This window comes from Enoplosus armatus, chromosome 6 (assembly GCF_043641665.1).
Source record: "Enoplosus armatus isolate fEnoArm2 chromosome 6, fEnoArm2.hap1, whole genome shotgun sequence".
Classification (NCBI taxonomy): Eukaryota; Metazoa; Chordata; class Actinopteri; order Centrarchiformes; family Enoplosidae; genus Enoplosus; species Enoplosus armatus.
In genome coordinates this window covers 26,890,094-26,906,856 of record NC_092185.1, presented here as the reverse complement: position 1 = coordinate 26,906,856, position 16,763 = coordinate 26,890,094, and the positions used below count along the sequence as shown (strand labels likewise).

At 41.7% G+C, this 16,763-nt stretch overlaps 1 protein-coding gene across 1 annotated transcript in view; it reads left to right on the top strand.

Moving 5' to 3' along the window:
• LOC139286362 (cytosolic carboxypeptidase 4-like) overlaps positions 1 to 16,763 on the top strand; it is a 178,700-nt gene that overhangs the window by 126,007 nt on the left and 35,930 nt on the right. The window contains exon 20 of the mRNA XM_070907118.1: positions 15,506 to 15,635. Coding sequence (XP_070763219.1) covers positions 15,506 to 15,635 — 130 coding nt within the window. The remainder of the gene's footprint in view (positions 1 to 15,505; positions 15,636 to 16,763) is intronic.

The following is a 16,763-nucleotide window of genomic DNA, read 5'->3' as shown; positions in this document are numbered from 1 at the left end:
GTTTATGCTCGCTCAAGTAGGCCTCCGTAGAATCAAATCTAAAGTTTGGAAGATGTTTGCATTTCATAAGAAGTAAGGAACATTGGACAAAAGTCTGGCCATTTGTGAGGTCTGTAGAACAGTGATTAAGTACCGTGGAAGGACGACATATCTCAACACTCACCTGGTGAGATGGCACGGTGAAACTTATGCGATTTAAGGAGTGACCCTGTTAACTAGCGACTTTCAGCCGAATGCGTCTGTTGTTGTCGTAGTTATGACAGCTGTTGAAAAGAGCAAGATAATACGTAGCTGTCCTCATAGATGCCTTTGTTTAGTTTTTCATTAAAACATCTATCTATTTGATTAGTCTTTGGAGTCTTGTTTGAGGAAACATGTCACGTAAGCTACTAACACACATTTTGAACATTGCTTGTTGTTACAGAATTTGTTGTCAGTCTGTTTGAGCAACAGAAATACTCGGGATTCCTTAGCCTTTTATGAAATATACAGTATGTATTTGAAGGTAAGCAATGCTACTTTTAGAGAATTGGCTTATTTTAATTTATAATGGAAAATGAATGCCGTGTGCATCACGGATTACATCAACTTCTGTGTGGACTCCACTGTCCCAGCAAGGACTGTCCATTGTGACTCAAATAACAAGCCATGGGTGAAAAAGGACATCAAGGCCATCCTAAATAAAAAGAAGAGAGCCTTCAGAGCTGGCAACAGGGAGGAGGTGAGAACGATCCAGGGGGAACTGAAGGTAAAGATCAGGGAGGCCAAGGAGAAGTACAGGAGGAAGCTGAAGTGGAAACTCCAGCAGAACAACATCAGAGAGGTCTGGAGTGGAATGAGGACCATCACGGGTTACAGGCCGACCAACAACAGAGGAGCTGAAGGCAGTGTGGACCGGGCCAACAAACTGAATCTGTTTTTCAACAGATTTGACTCTGTGGGCCCTGCTCACCCCCCCATGACTCTTCTGCTGTCTGCCTCCAACCTTCAACTATTCCACTCCCCCCTCCTCCTCCTGCTCCTCACATCCCCCCACCCCCCTGTGAGAGCTTTCCTCACACCTCGTTCCCCAGTCCCAAGGCTGACGGCACTCTTCAACCTGACGACACCACCCCTCCCCCGCCGGTCACCTCCACAATGTGCTTCACTGCTGACCATGTTAGGAGACAGCTGATGAGACTCCACTCAAGCAAGGCTGCAGGCCGTGATGGTGTCAGCCCCAGGGTGCTTAAAGCCTGTGCCCCCCAGCTATGTGGAGTATATCACCATGTCTTCAACATGAGCCTGAGTCTTCAGAGGGTCCCCGTGCTATGGAAGACATCCTGCTTCGTTCCTGTGCCGAAGACGCCGCGTCCCAGTGGCTCCAAGGACTACAGACCCGTGGCACTGACCTCCCACATCACGAAGACCCTGGAGAGACTCGTCCTGGAGCAGCCCCGACTTGGAGTTGAGGATGCCATCATCTACCTGCTCAACCGCGTCTACGCCCACCTGGATAAGCCGGCGAGCACTGTGAGAGTCATGTTTTTTGACTTCTCCAGTGCGTTCAACACCATCCGTCCGGCTCTACTGGGTGAGAAGCTGACGGAGATGCAGGTGGATGCCCCCCTCGTGTCCTGGATTGTCAACTACTGGCAGACCACAGTATGTGCACTTACAACACTGTGTGTCAGACAGAGTGGTCAGCAACACCGGGGCTCTGCAGGGGACTGTCCTCTCTCCCTTCCTCTTCACCGTCTACACCACGGACTTCAGCTACTGCACAGAGACCTGCCATCTTCAGAAGTTTTCTGATGACTCAGCAATAGTTGGATGTATCAGTAAGGGTGATGAGGAGGAGTACAGGGCTGCTGTGGACAACTTTGTCGCATGGTGCGAGCTCAACCACCTGCAGCTCAACGTGACAAAGACAAAGGAACTGACTGTTGATCTGAGGAGGACCAAGGCACCGATGACCCCTGTTTCCAGGGGGTCAGTGTGGACATTGTAGAGGATTACAAGTACCTGGGAGTCCACATAGACAATAAACTGGACTGGGTAAAGAACACTAATGCCATCTACAGGAAGGGCCAGAGCCGTTTCTATTTTCTGAGGCGGCTGAGGTCCTTCAACATCTGCCGGACTATGCTGAGGATGTTTTATGAGTCTGTGGTGGCCAGTGCTATCCTCTATGCTGTTGCATGCTGGGGCAGCAGGCTGAGGGTGGCGGACTCCAACAGACTCAACAAACTGATCCGCAAGGCCAGTGACGTTGTGGGGGTGGAGCTGGACTCTCTGACGGTGGTGTCAGAGAGGAGGATGCTGTCTAAGCTGCGGGGCATTTTGGACAATGTTTGACATCCTCTCCATGACGTGCTGGTCAGACACAAGAGCAGCTTCAGTGGGAGACTCATTCCTCCCAAATGTACAACAGAGCACCACAGGAAATCATTCCTGCCTGTGGCCATCAAACTGTTCAACTCCTCCCTCTGAGTGTCACTGACACTACTTCACCTGTTCATATACTACCTCATTATTTATTCTTTATTCTTTAAATGTGCCAGTGCAATACATATATGTCATACACAACAGTGCAATACATATATATATATATACATTGTTATTGTATATATTTTTTACTTTAATTTTCACTTAAATACTGTAAATGTGTATATTTTTATTTCTATTTCTTATTTCTATTTCTTATTTTTATATTTTGTACATACTTTAGCTCTAAACTTATGCTACTTTCTAATCTTGAATGGGAGCACTGGTACTGTACAATTTCCCCCTGGGGATCAATAAAGTATTTCTGATTCTGATTCTGATCGTATCGCATCAAATCGCACCAAATCATTCTGTATTAAAATGCATCGCCCCTGAATCGTATCGTAGGCCATGTATCTAGATATGTATTGCCTCGTCTTATGAGGGAGAGATGCACACCCCTAGTTCCCCCTCTAGGGAAAGGTAGTCAGAGCATACAGGTGGATGCTGGGAGGGGCTGTCAGGTGAGCAGTGTGGAATATCAGGCTAATTTTCTCTGTGTATCCACTGTGACCATGGGGAACCATTTGTTATTGCTGGAATTCCACTGTTCTCCCCTTTGCCCTGCGTTTGAAATACATTTTAGCATTGTCAACTTAATATGAAAGCTGCAAAAACTGCAGAACAGCATGAATACTTTAAGTAAACAGCGTGGTACTGTTTTTTTGGTGTCTTTTTAAAATCAATATTAGCGTTTTTGTCCTCATACAATAACAAAATGCGTCAATGCTTTCTAAAAGGACTCATGTGGTGCAGTAGAAGGCTGACATACCAGTAGTAGTTGTTCTGACGATTAGACAATTTAAACTATTTCATTAAGGAAAGACTGTGTCGGTTACAGAAACCAAATGTGACTGTTGAGATTAAGTCATACACTTTTACACCCATGCTATCCACCCTGATCTCCTCTCTAAGACTTTTCACAGGGGTATAAGAACACCACATTACTTCCTGCTTTGCTGCTGAATATAGCAAAACATATTATAGGTTGATTTAAGCTGTTGGAACCATCAATTGTCTAATTTTTCTAGTGAAGAAAGTCTCCCAAAATGATTCCAAATAAAATGCTGTAAAACAGTTTAATGCTCCAGAAAGATCTCGTATGTGAGTCTTATCTCTTATGTAAAAACTATATTTCTAACCCCAAGAACAACCTTTTGCCAACACAATACGAAATGTACTGCAAGTGCTTTGGATTCAATCATAAATGTTACTGAGCTCACATGTCAGCAGATCTATCTCCATGACAACTATGCAAAGAACTCCATCCATCATGTGATATGGTTGAAAAAAAGCTAGTAAGTAGACCTCAAGTTGGGATTGTTTTGTCAAAATGTGACTCTGTTTAAACAAAAAAAATCATGCAATGGCATTTGTAATTACCAAGTGATCACAAGTTTCCAACAGTTTTTGATTTAAAAACTAACTGACCTGAATGCCACTAAGTGATGCATCTTACAACATATGACATATGACAGAAAAAAATAATAAACCAATGATCAAATGAGTTGAACCATCACAGCTGTGCTCAGTCCAAACTCTGTTAATAAGCCAAGTCTTAAAACCTGAGAAGAAAGACAGACATTTGCGAGCAGAGGAAAGAAAAATAATTAAAAAATCTATCTTGTGTTATCTTTGAAAATTCATATTGGTAGATAATAGAATGATTGTAATAGTTGCAACAGAGGCATTCAAGACCCTGATATATAAAGAGAACAGATGAGGTCCAGTCAAATATTGTCACCAGTTAGGTCTAGCAAATTGTTGTGGGAGTGGACACAATCTGTCCTTGTTTCCCACATTGTGCAGCATAGCTCTGGGACCTCAGATCTAGACACTGAGAGACAGAGTTGGACAGATGATGTTGCTATGACAACCCTGCCAGCTCCAGGGATGTCATGTGTTGGCTGTCACACAGTCATGCAGACATGACAACAGCTGGATTGAACACTATGCTGGAACAGATTGTGTTTGGACATAGATTTTTAATTGAAATATCTGTGTTGACAATCTGTGTTACTGCAGATGGACGTCCTTTACTTTTCATTTTAGCTCATGGTGAGGCCCCTGTCACACTCTGGTTATCATGCACACAGTGGAGCACATTCAATACAATCACAGTTTACTACTACTATTGGCCTCTGAGAATCAGCTGTGGAGTTCTGAAGACTGCCTGAAATCCTGTGCTGACCAGCTGGCCCCCATCTTCACATAGATCTTCAACAGATCACTGGAGCTGTGTGAAGTCCCCTCCTGCTTCAAAAATCATCCTGGTCCCCAAGAAACCCTCTATCACAGGACTCAATTACTACAGGCCTGTCGCCCTCACATATGTGGTCATGTAATCTTTTGAGAGACTGGTGCTGGCTCACCTGAGGGATATCACAGGCCCCAAGGCCCCCGGCTGGACCCCCTGCATTCTTGTCAGGTCAGTGGATGATGCAGTCAGCATGGGACACCTCGACTCTCCAGGGACGTATGCAAGGATCCTGTTTACAGACTTCAGCTCAGCATTCAACACCATCATCCCAGGCATCCTTCACTCTAAACTCACCCAGCTCACTGTGCCGGCCCCCACCTGGCGGTGGATCACAAACCTCCTGACAGACAGGAGGCAATAGGTTGGGGAACATCCCATCCAGCACACAGACAATCAGCACTGGCGCCCCCCAGGGATGTGTTCTCTCCCTACTGCTCTTCTCGGGTTTCTGGGATCCACTATCTCCTATACTTAAAGTGTGCGTCTAACATCGACACAATCATCAAGAAGGCCCATCAGAGGATGTACTTCCTGTGCCAGCTTAACAAATTGCTTCATCAGCTGCTGATCCAATTTTACACCGCTATTATTATTAGTCTGTTCTCTGCACATCCATCACTGTCTGGTTTGGATCGGCCTCCAAACAGGACAGGAACAGACTACAAGTCAGGACTGCAGAAAAAGTCACTGGTGCTGACATGCCGTCCATTCAGGACTTCAGGAAACGGGCAGGAAACGTCACTGCAGACCCATCACACCCTGGACACAACCTGTTCCAGCTTCTGCCCTCTAGTTGGCGCTACAGAGCATTGTGCGCCAAAACAACCAGACCCAAGAACAGTTTCTACCCACGGGCCATCACTCTGACGAACAGTTAACACCTTCTTCCTGTAAATCGCTTGAAAGTGTGTGTAAGAGCAGAGTCAAATTCCTTCTATGTGTGCACATACTGGAAACCATAGGCGAAGTGTATGTTACGTGTAATGTTAGCACTGGGCATTAAAAAATATTGTCATTGAATGCATTCACCATGTTGTCATGTCTGTGTTATTGTACATAGAAGGTGAATGGGTAAGGTATGTAAAATCCAATACTATCACCAAACAGAACAATAAAATTGGACAAAGCTGTTGGTTATGGCAAACAAACTGTGTTCAATGTGTAGCTAATGTTAAAGGCTAAAACACTTAGTAATTGCTGGTCTGTGATAGGACAAGTCCGACGCCCATCCACCACCCTGACCTTCACACTTTTCCACCTCACTACATAAACCACATAACCACTACGTAATTCCTAGGACAACTGACTGGGAAAATGAACAGGGATAAGGATGACTTGACTGTCCCCAGAGTCCAGAAAAGGAACTTGATATTCCTGTTGTACCTTTATGGTGAATCCTTTGAGTATCAAACAATGAGAGGGACTTAACGGCCGGGCAACACATCCTGGGTGAGCGGGGCATTGCAGAACCTCTTGCTTTATATTTCAGCACCAATGTTCACAGGTTAGAGCAGCCACACAGCCTGTGTGAGCAGTGCGGCTGCAGCACGTGTCATCTAGAGATTCGGGGACTCGTCTATTTTTTCCATGTGATGCACACGGTTCTCAGAAAAAAGACAGTGAAAGTGATCTGTTGACAGTGATGTTGACATCACACATGCAACATTACACACAACAGATATACACATTTCACTACAGTTTCAATGTGTATATCTGTTGAATGCTAAAGTTATCAAATATGTTGTTTTCCCTTGAAATATAGCCCGATGTCCCTTTGGATTTTCACTACCTATTGTCTTTTCAGTTGCTGATCAATCAGGGAGCGGTGAAATGATAACAATTTGTCAGATTTCCTACGTTTACATGACTTTATATGACACAGCAGTGCGACATGATAACAGCATTTGAGCTTCCCACCCTGAGCGTGATGTCAGAGGAAAATGGCTGCCGTGTGAATATGGTCTATGCCAGGCCAGCAAGATACTGCACCATGCATATTTTGTAATTTGGACAACCAACCCTTTAACTGAGCAGTCATGCAGTGTCTAGACTGGACATCCTGTTTCAGCTGGAGATAAAAACAGTAAGACGACATGACATGAACCATATACCATCCAAATGTGTCCTTATGACCTGAAGCAGCCTGATTCATTTGTCTGTCTCTCTCGCTGAACATTCCTTTATTTTGCTTTCTGTGTGTGTGTGTGTGTGTGTGTGTGTGTGTGATGCAAGCCTTGCAACACAACTCTGACATTTCACAGGAATTAAGTTGGACACCACAGGGATTTACTCATGGTGCCGTCAGCTTTCTCTCCGTCTCTCTTTTCTCCTCTGACTTTCTTTCTTTCTTTCTCGGGTCAACTCTCAGAGCTTGAAATTGGTGTGAAACTGGAACAATATTGCCAAAGCATCAACACAGCTTTTTACTTCAAATCCCATTCCCTGTTGGTTTGTGTGTATTTTGGGCATATGAACCATTGATTCATTTTGTTGTGTGCCAAATAGGTTTGGGTTATAATTAGAACATACCGATTAGCACAGACAACTGCTCCTATTGTTTTGTCATACCTGTTAGGCTACAGTTATGTGTTTCAGTTTCACAAACTTAAGTGTCTCCTGCTAGTCTTAAATTGTGAAATTATGCTGGGAAAATATGAGAACAGAATAAAATCCATGCAGTTCTAAGTTCTATACAGCTGTAAATTTAGCTGTACAGTATGCTGCATTACCAGATTATTTTGTGCTCTTGGCCGCAGCTCAACGAGCTGAAAACACAACACTGACATATTATCACAGTTGTTATGGTGAACTTGTTAGCAAATAGTTATTTCCACATCCAGCATTTAGAGAGCAACATGATTCTTGTTGGAGTGGTGTTTGTCTCTGATCCAATATTCACCATCTTTTAGCTCTCTTTTGGTCTCTACCAGCTCCTGAGGGAAATATCTGGCTCTTTAGCTGCTAAATGCTCCACTATGTTCAGCAGCTAGTCTCTAACTGTGTCTGTCTGCTGTTTTGCTGCTGAGCAGGTAGTGTACAGTGGCTTTATGGTGTGTCACTGAAAGAGATCAGGCCGATGAGAGCAGAGTCTGCAGGCTGGAAAACGAAAAAAGCGCCATAGAGCTGAGGGGAGCTGCAGAGTTGGTGATAATACTCTGTGGGTTTGTAGCTAAGAGTGACACCTTTCACATTACACATAGTCATTTTATCCATTGTTAATATAAAAATACTGATTAGTGCAGCTTTAAGATGACAGTCCAGATAGAGCTGAATGGTTTGGATTAACATTACTGTCCTTACATCAGATTTGCATGTGCATGTGGAGATTGTTTGATTAAAGACAGCAGCGGGGTTAAGTCAATCAGACTTTTGTTAGAGCAGCAGCTTTTTGTTTCTGTTCTTGGTAAATAAATTGAAACACAGCAGGTCAGCTGTAAAATAGAGTGTTAGTTACCTCACTAGACTAGTGTTTCTCAAGTCCTGAGCCATAGACCAGATGAATAAAACACAGGAATGCATATGCCCTCGAGTGTACGCGTGGTTCTGTTTGATAAATCTCTCATAGGACATAGACATACCATAAACCAGTGGTTCCCAACCTGGAGTCCTCTTATTAATATCTGATGGCATTAGACAGGAAAGAAATGAGAAGTTACTCATCAGTTATTTGTTTCTTACAAGAAAAAGGTTACAGGATTACATCTTTGGTTACGTCTTTGGTTACATTAAAAAAAAAAAAAAAAAAAAGATTTTAAAGGGTCACAGCTGCAACAAGACGTTCATACCAACCATTAGCTCCTTCATTCATCAAATGTAATCAACCGATTTTACAAAGTGTTTCACTATAGAATGAAAAGAACAAAACACAGAAATAGAATGATGAAGCAATAAAAAAATAAAACGCCACAAGAAGACTCAATGAAAAAAATGAGGTAACTAAGAGCAGTTAAATGGCAAATTTAACTGTAAATAGCTAATAGCTGTGTAGACTACAAAGATCTCTTTTTAAATGGTTCTGTTTAGGCACACTCAATCAGAATCAGCTTTATATGTGTACACATACAAGGAATTTTTTCAGTGTTCTTCAGAAACAGACATGCAACTAAGAGCAGGACAACAAATCTGGACATAGGTAAACAAACATTTAGCTATAATGTACAGGTATAAATATGTAGAGAAAACAACAGTGTAGAAATGAAGCAGAGGAAGAAAGAACACTCTGGTGCAGTACAAGTCCTGAATGGAGGTCAGGTTGTCAGGCAATGATTTTTTTTTTTTTTTTTGCAATACAACACAGAGGCTGTCACACATATATACTGTATATGTGGCACACACATACACTCCTGGTTAAGGTTAGGGAAAGATGGTGGTTCAACACTAAAAACGTCCACATTGACATTTAATCAGAGCCAAAGTGCTAAACCACAAACAGGACCCAGTATGCCAACCCATTGCTACACTGACCGCCTCTCCACCATTGGCATGCCATACGACTTCATCACTTCTTTCACTGGAAAAATGTTGCCACTTGTACGGCCACAAAACATTTGGCTCAACCCTGTGATCAGCAACATAATCAAGAGGACGCCACACCCGAGGTTCAGCTAAAGCAAAAATTGTTTTATTTTACAAAAAGAAATTGCCACATGGTAACCAAAAACTATGGGAGTCTAGAAGCCTTGCCAAACATAACAAAGAGATGAGGGAAGTCTGGGTCAACCTCACAATGGGCCGTCGAACCCAGAGCTTCCATCCCTAAACTACAGAAAATGGGTAAAAACCATGAAAACTGGACTACCAGACCATCCTCAAAAGAACCAGACTCAAAACAAGGAGCAAAAAAAGGGGGTAGCATAGGGGTAGGAAATGGTGTTTTCATATTTCTTTTGCGTACTCGTCATTCATCCGTCTGGCCCCAAAGGGGTTGTCTGTGAAATGTGTTTGTTTATTTCTCAATATGCATGTGAGCAGACTGCAGACTATCTCAGGATAGTCTCAGGACCCGGATGTTTCCTGTGATTCACAGCAGTCAGTGTGACAGCGAGGGAAGGGAGTGCATGCCATACTCTCTGGTTTGAGTATTTTAGGTATTTTAGTATTTGAGTATTTTAGTTTTGAGTATTTTAGTATTTCTCTTTAAAGCTCTAAAGAGCCATGATATGTAACTCTAACAGGAACACTGATAGCACTTTATATATATATAATGAATATTATATCCTTCATGGTAGCATGAATGTATCTTCACTTGTATTCATATTTCTGTCAGAATGATTCAAACTCAAGTACAAAATAAACCTTGCCATCAATAAAATGCAACAGAAGCTAACAAATGACATAATACTAAAATATAGTACATGCTGCACAGGTAGATGATAATGTCACAGTTCATTTTGAACCCACATAAAGGCTGGATAAACACAGCGATTTAAACGCTGCCTGTTTACAGTTAAATGACAAATGAATGTGAGCTGTAGGTTGTGTTAAAGCTTGCAGAATAAAATATTATGTGGCAGCAGATTCTCAATGGCATTAATTGTTGATGGCCATGGTGTACACACACACACACACACGCCTGAGGGCAGGCAGCTGCAGTGCTGGAAAAATAACAGTTTACAAAGAGTTTTAACTGTGTTAGATCCCAGTGTTCCTCTGTGTCTGCTGCCCTGGGACACAGCTGAGGCTGGGAGGCCACGGCACAGGGCGAGAGACTTAGATGGAGAGAGGGTGAAGGAGATTAGAGCAAGACAGAGAGTGAAACTGAGGGGAAAAAAATGAAAGATGAGGGACGCGACGCAGAATCAATCAGCCTGGGACAGAAACAGAGAAGACAGACAAGAAACTGCTCTGAACTTGGTATCAGGAGAAATCAATAAAGCCTTAAAGGAATACACGCAGTTCTTGGCAGATTTTCCCATTGCACAAATTATCCATGAAGTCAGTGGTTCCCAACTGGTCCACGTCACGAAATGAAATCTAAAATAAACAAAGGTTCCCTAAACTGTTACAGATCGTTGTTCAAAAATAAATCTGTTTGGTTAAGTTTGGTTAGGTTTAGGCACAAACACAACTTGGATTGGTTCAAAATCAGGGTTAGGACTGCTGAAACCACCGATGCATGAAGGGGACAGTGAGGACAGTCTCAAACATGTTGTTTTTAGTAGAGCCCCTTAGACTGTATATAAAGATGGATTCATTCATCCAAAATATCCCGGATACGGACGCTGCCATCTTGATGTCATTTGGAGCCAGAGTCCCGCCCACACTCCTGCCCGACCCAATCACAAGCAGTCTCAGCTGTCAATCATATCGTCTCACCCCCATTTTATAGCATCAAATAACTAATTAAAACCAAACTTATCAGAAAAATGAACACTTGAAAAAACACCAGCGTGATAAGAACTACCTCAAATGACAGAAACCATCTTTGGGAAAAATGTATTTGACCTGGAGGTGGTGGGGCTTATGACCTAGGGGGCAATTGTGTTTTAGCTTCACTTTTGGGGAGCTGTCATGTCGTCCATCTATGTATGCAGTCTATGATACAGACAGTGATGACTCAGTGAAAGAGACTACAGCCATGCTAGCAGCTCTGTGGGACTGTACTTGGGTACACTAGTGCTTTGAGCTAATGCATCTTAGTTCAGTTTATTAGCGTGCTAACATTTGCTAATCAGCAGTAAGCATACAGTACAGCTGAGGCTGATGGGAATGTCATTAGTTTTATTTGGTCATAAACCAAAGACCTTGGGATTTATCCTCTGAGGACTATGAATGAGACTAAAAATAGAATAAATATTTCACTCAAAGCCACATCAAATCACATTGTCTACTTCTAGCATTATTCTTTTAAAACTGCAGCTAATTTAAAAATCTATAAACTAGACTATACATTCCTTTTTTGTTTTAAAATTCTTAATTGGAACAAACAGACATTTTTCTTGTAAATTCAGGGCAAAATAAGTGGTTACTAGATACTTCAGTCCTCGTGACTCAGCTGCTGCTTTCAGATGTTTTTCAAGGGGCTCCTCTTTTAGCTGCCTCCTCCAGCTTTTTCTCTGCCTGTGTTGCCTCTTACAGACAACTGTCACTGTAGTCTCGCATAGCCAGACCCATCTCCACACTTTGGAGAAAGGTCTGGCTCAACCTATCGTCGTTCTGGGATGGGGTTAAAAAACCCTATATATAAATATGAATATATATATGTATATATATTATCATTAACAATCACCACACTCTCATGTGACTACCACATTAGTCACACATGCACACACACGCACACACACAGCATTTCGGCATGGAAACTGTCACACACACTTAAGTAATATAAATGTAACACACACATTACTGACTCTTCCGCCGTCAAAACAATATTGAATAAATGCACATTGCTGCCTAATCCACATTAGGGACAACAGACACACGAAACAAACAATTCAAATGCTACACAAACAAACACTCTCTGATTTACTAATCTTCTTCTTACTTCTCTTGAAAGCCTCTTCTTTGCACAGGAAACAGCAAGAAAACAGTCGGTGAACACAGCATCTGAGCTTAACAGACCAGCGTAGCAAAAAAGAACGGTCTTCTTCTATTTTGATTCGGAAAATCAATTTACATATCATAGCGTTGTGATGCATTTTACTATGCCAATTGGCGACCCTGAGTTTGGGAAAGACTGGTGAGTCAGACTACTGTCACTGTAAACTGTGTCCATTAACGAAGCTTCATTAACCTTAGCACAGCCAACAATAAGCTTTTTATGGTGATATGTAAGATAATGCAACGTGATATAACCAGTAATAAACTGTTTCTGTAGTACGGACATGTTTCATAGTAGAAATTATAGAATCACTGAACATTTTTCCAACTCTTAATGCACACCACACACACAGTCAGAACACAAGATCCTACAACCAGCCCCATAACCTTATTCTTTGGCAAATATACAAACCTGCCTTAACTGCTGAGTAAATCACCTACATTGTGACAAAAACAGCAACATGCGTTCATTCATGCACAAAGACAGAAGACAGGAGGAAGGAAATGATGGCCAGAACAGAAGGCAGTGATTTCATCACTCATTCAGTGGTAGCTTAGTTTTCAACCAGAATCACCCAATCATACAGTAGAATAACAGCAGCAGTGACAACAACAACATTAGTAATAATATTATTTGTAATTGTGTATTTGTCAATCAAGAAAACACTATGTGCATTTTTTAGTCTTTTTGACATGTATCACCCCAGTTAGGGACAGCCCCAAAGTGGATACAAGCTTTCATGAGATTGATGCAGCTGCACAGGTTGCCATAAGTTGACCAACTTTAAAATCAACATATTGTGGAAAAACGTCTGCCACAGCTTCGTCTGTGGTGGGACCGTGAACTGTCTGTCACGTTACAGCCACAGTTCGTCATTATCTTGAGTACCATTCCATTTTATGTTGTGTTTCGCATTGCTCTAGAACAGTTCTCTGTGGTGTTTTGCTATCCTGTATATTCAAACCTAAACTAAAGAGCATTACCTAAACCCTGCTCTGTCATTTCACTAAAAGGTGATTTGAGGAGAAAGTCCTGATTGCAGATGTAGTAGTTGTAGATGAATTAACTGAAGTCCCTGCCAAAACAAGGGGAATTGTAAAAGTGAATGTTGTTTCCCTTTAAGGACTCTTTACTTTATTGGTTAATTGCCCAGGTGTTCATCTCTTGTGTGGGAGTCATTAATTTAACTTCACGCACTTGGTTTGAATAGTTTTACAGCTTATTTGCTTTGATTGATCACTCTTAGATCAGCTCAGTCAAGCTGCCAACTGACACACATAATACACTACCAAATAAGATTACACACACACACACACACACACACACACACACACACACACACATATATGCATATATATAATTATTTGTGTGTGCATGTACCCATAGAAATGTGTTTGTCATCTTTTCCAGTTTGGTAGTGTGTCTGCCATTTAAAAGTGCAGTGAGCAAGCTATATGTGGCTCTGGATGTGAGCAGAGAGAATTGAGACTTTTTATGCTGCCCCGCTCTCCCACCCTCCCCCAAGGAGAAGATAGCTTTGGCAGGCTGATACATTACACACACACGCACACACACGCTCACACATGCTCACACACAATTTCAATGCAAGCAGAATGCTGTTTCACATGATTAGTCAGACTCTCTGAGGAGGAAGATTGGGGATGCTCTGTCACGCATCACATACACTCACACAGGTGTCCACCCTTCTGAAATACATTTATCACTGTAGTAGAGCATTGGGGTCTTGCCCAGGAACCCCATTTTGAAAGGGAGTGCAAACCCTGGGTCTCCCCATTGGTCTCATGTATTGCAGTCCTGTCTGGCTGCTATGTGTTATGATTAACACATTAACGAGGACATTGTCTCTGTGTTTTCTGCATTCTTTGTGGTGGGCTGTGTGGAGATGGTCCCTCTGTCCGTCCATTCAGCACTTTGCTACAGAGCAAGATATCCACAACATCCATAGTCCCCAAAGGATGATACCTTTCTCCTACACCACCATCACAAAGAAAGGTTTTCTTGTCCAACGCTTTGTTCAATGAGAAGGGATCCCTAAATCTAATGGCTGGATTCCCATTAAATATCTCTAGATAATAAAGCCCTTTCAGTTTGCACACTATGAGGTTTCATCTAATGCCACTCTCGGGTTAAGATGCCAATTGTCTAAGAAATATGTTATGTTATGTATATGTTATATTTAGCTCCATTACCAGTAGGGATGTGCCGATCCAATTCACAGTAACACTTGCACTTTTACATATACTTCAACCCCAGAGGTTACATGTGAAAGAAACTTTAGAGCTTGCACTGTTTCGACCCTTAGATATATATTTTTTTCAATGCAGCTAACTTGATATCAGGTGAAATTGCCTCGAGTTTCAGTTGTGGGTGCCTTAAGATGCCATGTGTACCATAACTGAGTCATGTTGTGGGCTTTGTATTTCTTCCTTTAGGGGAGTAGAGTTGTTAGTTTTTAGATTTGTTAGTTAAGAGAGGAAAAAGGTATCGGATTGGTATCGGTATCGTTTTATAGGAGTCACTGAATATTTTCTATGTGCACAAGGGGTTGGTCTGTAGAGCAAGTTGGAGGACTTCACCAACTGAAGGGAAGTAGAAGGATTCACTAAATATACATATTCCTCTCAATCACAGATACTGTACGTGCACCATGCTGCACTGTAAGCCAATGCAGTCACACCCCAACTGTGATTTTATATGGCAGGAAGGGAATAGGAAAAAGGCGGTGCTTACCTTGATGGCATTTTGGAGGTTAGAGGTCCTTCAAACTGCAATAAACGGCTCTTACCTGACTAAAAACTCCAATCAACGCTCCATCTTCCCATCCTGAAAAGCGCTATATAAGTTAAAATTAGAATTAAAGTGTTCAAACGGTTGGCTAACCTTAACATAACATTTAAGGCATGTCACTGACCATGATTTTTTTATACAGTCTCATTATATTCAGTGGTTGTCTTTATTGAGTGTACTTTGCATGGCACTTCCTTCTCTGTTATTGGAACCTTCCAGTTGCTGGAGGGTTTTGCACCAAAAAGTACCCACTGTCAGCTCATCTGGATTGTGTTTGTAGCAAACCTACAGCCCAGAAAAGCAAGTGACGCATCATACCCTAAAAAACAAACTTTTACTAAAAAATGATCTTCTTCTGTGTGTCTCCTCAGGAATCGCTGTGATCTGAACAGCGAGGATCTGAACCGGCAATGGTGTAAACCAGACCCTGTCCTCAGTCCAACCATCTACCACACCAAGGGCTTCCTCTACTACCTCAACAGTATAGGACGAACTCCGCTGGTGAGATGCATATGCTCTCCTCTAACTTGTTAGCTTTATGTATTAACTTTATCTTTTACCTTTTTAAGTTGTAGATCAGAAAATGTTCAAAAACAAGACTAAAAGTCTAAAAGTCAGACCCAGTCTTTCTTTCCATCTAATTCTAATCTGAGCCTATCCCAGCAATCACTCTGTTGTTTCCTGATTTTTTTTATATCACAGAATGAATGAGAATAGAGTAGGTTTTCAAATCAATGGGAATCTAATTAACAGCAAAATGAATGCCAGATTATTTCAATTTTCCCTCACAATACCTGCAGCCCATTGTTTAGCAAACAAAGCTGAAAGGTGTGAGAATGTGTGCTGTGTGAGCTTGTGTGGCAGTGCATACGTGCATGGTGTAAGCACCGTTTGTGTGTTTGCATGTGTCTCGCTGAAACTGAAATGTAATATAATTAGGATTTAATGAGAAAGCCCTATAATGAATTGACCTTGATTGTCTCATTTAATTGTTCTAAATTACAGTGGCGAGGTTGAGGCTAATTCACATAATTAATTGCCAACTGTTGCTGTAGACTAACATAGAGTGAAAAACACAAGCACTTTAAGATGGACTTGTTAACGTTTTCTCAACCAGAATATTTACATTTGAAAAAACATGCTGCTCAGAATGGCACAGCTTCAATCATAATGTCTGCCAAAAGTATCCCATAGGGGTCTGTGTATCTTTTGTTAATTTGATTTTCGTTTCAGAAACGGGAATTAAAACAAAAAAGGGGTCAAATTTTTTTGTTTTTCTGTGGGTGTCAAAAAAGGAAAATAACTGTGTGTTTTCCTGTTTTCATATAGAAATGTTACACTACCATATCAGAGGCATACATTTATAGTATTTTGAGGAAAACTATCCTACGCGGGTCATAACCACAAGAACAAATAAATGTGTAATTTTAAAAAACACATATTTAACTTTTTTACATGCCTACAAATCTACCCACTTCGGAGGTTTTTTTTGGTAAAGCAAGTTGATGTAGCTATGATCCATGGAAGGGGCTATGTGATCATAAGTCCATCAGTCTTTTTTTAATAGCCCACTATTACAAAATTAAATGACACAACAGCACGATTGGAAGCCTGTTCATATTCTGCATG